The sequence below is a fragment of the Poecilia reticulata genome, linkage group LG8 (assembly GCF_000633615.1).
Source record: "Poecilia reticulata strain Guanapo linkage group LG8, Guppy_female_1.0+MT, whole genome shotgun sequence".
In the NCBI taxonomy this organism is placed as follows: Eukaryota; Metazoa; Chordata; class Actinopteri; order Cyprinodontiformes; family Poeciliidae; genus Poecilia; species Poecilia reticulata.
In genome coordinates this window covers 18,175,708-18,181,747 of record NC_024338.1, presented here as the reverse complement: position 1 = coordinate 18,181,747, position 6,040 = coordinate 18,175,708, and the positions used below count along the sequence as shown (strand labels likewise).

The 6,040-nt window shown below is 37.3% G+C and overlaps 1 protein-coding gene across 2 annotated transcripts in view; it reads right to left on the bottom strand.

Moving 5' to 3' along the window:
- syt3 (synaptotagmin III) overlaps window positions 1-6,040 on the bottom strand; it is a 58,523-nt gene that overhangs the window by 28,038 nt on the left and 24,445 nt on the right. For both annotated transcript variants that reach the window (XM_008416388.2, XM_017306283.1), the window contains 2 exons: window positions 2,640-3,020; window positions 767-875 (listed from right to left, as the gene is read on the bottom strand). In XM_008416388.2, the coding sequence (XP_008414610.1) occupies window positions 767-875; window positions 2,640-3,020 (490 nt within the window). The remainder of the gene's footprint in view (window positions 1-766; window positions 876-2,639; window positions 3,021-6,040) is intronic.

Here is a 6,040-nt window from a genome sequence, read left to right as displayed (position 1 = left end):
TCTCACCTGCTGACTGAATGAAGCATAAATAAATAACCAGTTATGAGCTTTAATAATTTCTCATCTGTTGCTGAATTTCTTCATGTTCATTTCATGTTGTTGCCACTTTTATGCTGTCAAATCTGTTATATTTAAGGGATTTGTTAATTTTGTCTGGGAATAGCTTCGTTAACTACACTTTATATTATTATATACTTTGTATTGGCTTTTTTTCAGAATTCAGTTTTTTCTTTTGCATGAAATTTCCACGTTTTTCCTCAGAAATCATATTTTTCTTGTAAGATTAAAAGTCAGAATTAATTTTTTTCCCAATGATCCCAATTTTCTTCCTTACCAGAGCCACATAAAAATAACTTTTCTTATCAATCAAATCAACGTTTTTAGGAAATATACTGTCAAATTACATAATTATTTAATTTTAAGAAGTACTCACCAAACATAGAGGCAGCTACTACTAATGCTTGAAAAGTTTTTGATGAGCTTTATCGTTACGCTTGACCTCAGTTTGACCTTCTGCCTGGATTTCAAACTTTTTTCTGCACATAAACCCAAAAAAAGATCCAATAATCAATAATATCAGGTTGTTTTTGGATGCAACTTTGCAAACTCAAGCAGATTCTTTCAGCGCTGCAGAATCTGACCTTCCTGAGACGACTGGCGGTTTGTGCTCAGACACATTTTTGCACCAGTTGACATTCAGTGATATCGATTTTAAACAATTAGCATGCGTTAAGTTCAGCGGTGAGGAATCGGACGGCTGACTGACCGCGGGGTGACCTGCTGCTGGGACAGGGCGTTGGGCAGCTCCTTGTTGGGATGGGCCCCGCCCTCCGAGTTGGGGACATCCGGCGACGTTTGACTCAGCTTCAGAGTCCCTAGAGAAGCAAAAACAAACTCGGTTATCGCTGCCGACAGGCCGAGGCGGGCGGAGCCCCCAGAAATCACACTACAGTAGGAGCAGAACTGCTTTAACACGAGCAAAAGTAAAAGAGTAGCCGTCCAATAAATCACTCATTTGGTAAAAATCTACTCAAGGATGGAGAAACTCAGGGGGTCCAGACTTTTGGCCACGTGGGTAAAAATTGGAGCCTCAAAAGTAGATTTGGACCAAAAACAACCCAAAGTAAAATCAAGAGGATAATAAATCAGTTTAATGCAGAACCAAAACTTGAAAGGGATTTTTATGACGGCGCATTTGGGCCTTCAGACAGAAAAACCGAGAACGTCTCCACTAAAACGTTTGTGAATAATCTCAGAAATTTTCTAGAAAACTTGGAAATTTCTTAGAAAAATGTTCAACATTTGAAATTCAGACATTTTCAAGGTTTTTTTGTAGAAAATTCCTGATATTAATCTAAAAATGTGATTCCCCCCCCCAGCAGATTTCCTTGTTTTTCTAGAAGATTTCAGGTTATTTTTTGCAGATTTGTATTTTTTTCTATAATGGCCCTAATCCACCGCAACAGATTTTGCATGTTTTCTGATTTAAAAGAAAAACATCTAGTTTTCAGTTTATTTTGAGTTTCATAGAATACATTTATTTTTAGCAATAAGAACTGGATTTTAGTCACTTTCTTTCAAAACTTTTGTTTTATTTAGTCAAGTTTAAGAAAAAAATAAAAGCTGATGTGGATAAACTTGGTTTTACTTTTTGCTAAAACGTATTTATAAAAACATAATTAAGTTTATCTTTTTATAAATAGATAAAAAGACAAAGTATTGTGTGTGTTTTTTTTGGTTAAAACTAAATACTTTGTGTTGTACTTTATTTTTTCCTGTGTCAAAAAATTAAGTTGTTGTGATTACAAATTAAAAGTCTCCAACTGGAACTACAGCCAAATTTTGTATCATTTTTTTTAATTACAGCTGGGGGCCACAAATGGCCCCCGGGCCGCAGTCAGATCGGAAACACCCCTGGAGAATCTGATCAGATCATTTAATACTTAAAAATTACATCATCAGACGAACCAAAATATAAAGTTAAGTGGAAATTTTGTTATTTTAAGAACCAAAATGACAATAATTCATATAAGTGACAAAAAAATAACTAAATCAGCAAAAGAAAATGTTTAAAAGTAAAAAAAATTAGGAAACTTTAACTAAACCTGCAGGTCTGTCTGGTGATTTAAAAAAAAAATTGTTTTCCATTCAGTGGGGAGAAAATGCAGAAATTTTACTCAAGTAAAAGTAAAAATACTCCTAAAAGTAAATTTTCTAAAAATAAAAATTACTCCAGTAAATGTCAGATAGTTAGTTAAAGTAACTACAGTTCAGCTGTTAGAGTAAAAAACAAACACAGGCTGGTGATTTGATCGACATCCGGACTGTAAAGGCCAGCAGCGCCGTCGGAAAACGGCGGCCATCTTTATAATAACGAACAACGTTCAGCAGCAAAACCTCAAAATGAAAAAACAAAACTGGTGGAAAATCAAAGGGCTTCAGTTCCAGTTTGTAAAATATATCCAAGAGTGATGAAAGAAATTTAAAATTACTGAATATAAAGAAATAACAAGCATGCAAATCTATAAATAATCTGAAAATCAGGTTCATGTTGCTCAGACTTTGGCACGAATCCATGAATTAAACCAGAAAATAACTAAATAAAAGCTGCAGGTTGGGGCAAAAGGGGCATTTCTCACCAGCATTGTTGGGGTAGGAGTCCATGTCCAGGTACGAATGCTCCTGGGTCTCGTTCGGCCCCCCCACCACCCCGCCGCCCTCCCCCCTCTCCAGCCCCACCAGGTCAGAGAAGTGGGGGTGCCCCTGCTGCCCCAGCGAGGGGTAGAGCGAGGAAGAGGAGTGGCCCTCCTTCCTCTGCAGCAGCGGGGGTAAAAGCGACGGCCCCGCGGCGCCTCCCAGCCCGGCGGTCCCGGGCAGCAGCCCCGACGTCAGGCTCAGCCCGCCGCCCTCCTTGTCCCGCCATGGCAGCCAGCAGAGCTTCCAGGAGACGAAGAGGGACACGGAGAGGAGGACGATGCCGCAGAACGTCACGATGACCGACAGCAGGCTGACGGAGATTTCTGCAGAGAGGGGAACAGAAAACGGAGCGAAATAAAGAACCTGAAGGACCGGCGATGAACCGATCCACTTCCAATATCTGATCGGCCGATCAGATACGGAAAGACATACGTGTCTGTTTTTAAACACAGACCAAAACGTGCTGAATAACATTTATTTGATAACCAGCACAACCCCAAATATGACAAAATTAACTTACAAGTAACTTTTCAGGAAGATTAGCTTGAATTATTTCAATAATTCTTCAACATTAATGAAAAACATGGCAGATTATTTCACTTACATCAGGGATGTTCAAACATTTAGTTTAACTTAAAAGTAGAAATTTTTACTTCTGCTATCAATACCGACATCTGAAGTTCAGGATCGACCGATACAGAAATCAGAACAGACTCAATATTTTCTTTTTTTTTAAAAACAAAAATATAAATATAATAAATTACAAATTAATTTCATGCACTAACTGACAAAGTTTGGTCAAACCTGTAAAAACGACACAACTTTAATTTGTTCAGTCAGTCCAGTTGGGAGGATAAAAGTCAAAAACTGACGATTTAAATGCACAATTTTACAATCGAAAACAAATCAGCTTAATGGAAACGCGGCAATTTTGAAAAAATTCAGTTCTCACTTGACTTATTTTGCAAAACTGCTATGGAAAATTTTTGTTAGTACTACACGAGTCACATGATCAACAACTGGATGTTACTACTGGCAAAAACCACAAAGAAGACGACAACAGGAAGTAGCTCCATAATGATGATGCTGAATGTTTTTTACAAACTTATGCACATGTGATTATAATCATTTTTTTATTATTGGAAACACAGGAATTGTAGAATTGTTTTTTTATTTATTTTTTACATTAGCAGAACATTCACACATCTGTAATGGAAACGCAGAAACTGACAAAAACAATAAATTGAATACTTTGGTCAAACATTAAAAATATAAACTGCAACAAACCTTTCAAATGTATCAAAAAGTGCAATTAGGAAATATAAATATGATGCAAAAATAAATATTAAAGCATAGAAATAGACTGAATAGATCTGCTGTTATGAATCGTTTACCAACTTTTTACAATACTGGGATCAATACAGATATTAATCGGATCGGAGGAACATGTACACAGTAAAAATGCTGGTGTTGAATTAACACCCAAAAGTGTCTATATGTGTCCAAGTCAGCTGGTGTAAAATTCAACAATACAGAGTCACATTAACATTACAACGGTGTTAGTGTTAAAATATGTCAAAAGTAACACCAGTGTAGTGTTGATCACAAAACATAATGTGGTGTTAAAAAAGTAAATAATTAACCCCACAGGGTGCCAATATCAATCAAATCCAGTGGAAAATATTCAAATCAATACACAGAAATGGAAAGTTTAACTTTTCTTAAACCCATTTCAGTTTTATAGACAAATGTTAATTTAACAAAAAATGGGTGTCAATCTTTTAACACTTTCAAAATTGTTACTTTAACACCAGCTGACTTAGACACTTTTGGGTGTTAATTCAACACTGGCATTTTTACTGTGTAGCTTCAAGTTAGCACCTATAAATTCAACATCTTTGGTTTTTGTTTTAATCCCAACACAACAAAAAAACCCAAATAACAATTTGGGGTTTGCAACAATCATGATTCACCTTAAGAGGCGAATTAACGAGCGAAGCCCAAGTGAAGAGGCAGGATTCGTCATGTGACGTCGTAAAAAGCTTTATCCGTCTCGCTGGTGCCACATCGACGCCAAGATGGATAAAAACAACAACCTCGTCTCCAGACGCATGCTATTAACACATCACGCATATGCCAAGCTAAAGCACCGTTACCACAACATCTACAAATCACGCATCAACGCCAGCGGCTGCAGGCGTAAAGTCTAATTTGCAGCCATTGTGTGAAGCTTTTATCCGAGCTGGAAATGGGGGCAAACGCTGGAAGGAAGGAAAAAAACGAGACGAGGCGGGAGGAGGCGATGATGACGATGGCAATTAATAATCATAAAAATAAAAAAAAACACCCACAGTGATGTCATCCTGCATTTCTTCACAGTTATGAGCCTTTTAATCTGTGACAGGTCAGTGGGGGAGAGCGTGGGGCCAGACGGTGGGGGAGAGAATGACTCATTCCACCAAAAACGCTGGACTGAATAAAGTCCAGAACAGTCCAGTCAGAAGTTTACATCACTCAGCAGCACGAATGCCATCCGGATTTAATGGGATTATAAGTAGATTTCTTTGAACAGGCCCGGTTTTTGAGGATCATCCACACATTTTTACTAAGATTTGAAGTCGAGGCTAATCCAGAAGCTGTTTGATTCACTCATAAATTAACTTGGCCGTGTATTTCTTTCTGTTGTCCCATAGAAACACCCAAATGTGTCTAGATGTAGCCATCTGGCTGTTTGACATTAATCGGCTAACATGCTAATAGCAGAGCTAATTTTTTATTTAGAACTTTAGCTAACTTTGAAAATATTTAGCACTTAGCTTCCCCTAAATTAATTTTTCAAGCTAAAGTCTGATACACCAATTTACTTGGCTGGATGTCTGTCAACTCTAATTTCCAGAATTTGTGAATGTCAAAGGTCATCCACAAATTTTCAATGAGACTGAAGTCAAGAATAGTCCAGAAGTTTAATGTTAGCCTGCTGGCGTCACGCAGAAATCAATTCAGCTGTGTATTTCTTTCTGTTGCCCCCAGGAACATTTAAACAGCGCTTGGCACATTTCCACTAATCCGCTAACATGCTAATAGCAGAGCTAGTTTTTCATTTAGAGCTTTAGAATTTCTCTAACAATGAAAATGTTCAGCACACTTAGCTTCCCCTAAATTTATTTTTCAAGAGTTAATTCTGAAGTGTTAAAAAAGTTGGCTGTTTTGTAAACCTTCATCATTAGCTTTAACATTAGCTTCCACTAAATAACATGTTGATTTAGCACTTTAGCATTAGCTTCCACTAAATAACATGTTGATTTAGCACTTTAGCATTAGCGTCAACTAAATAACATGTTGA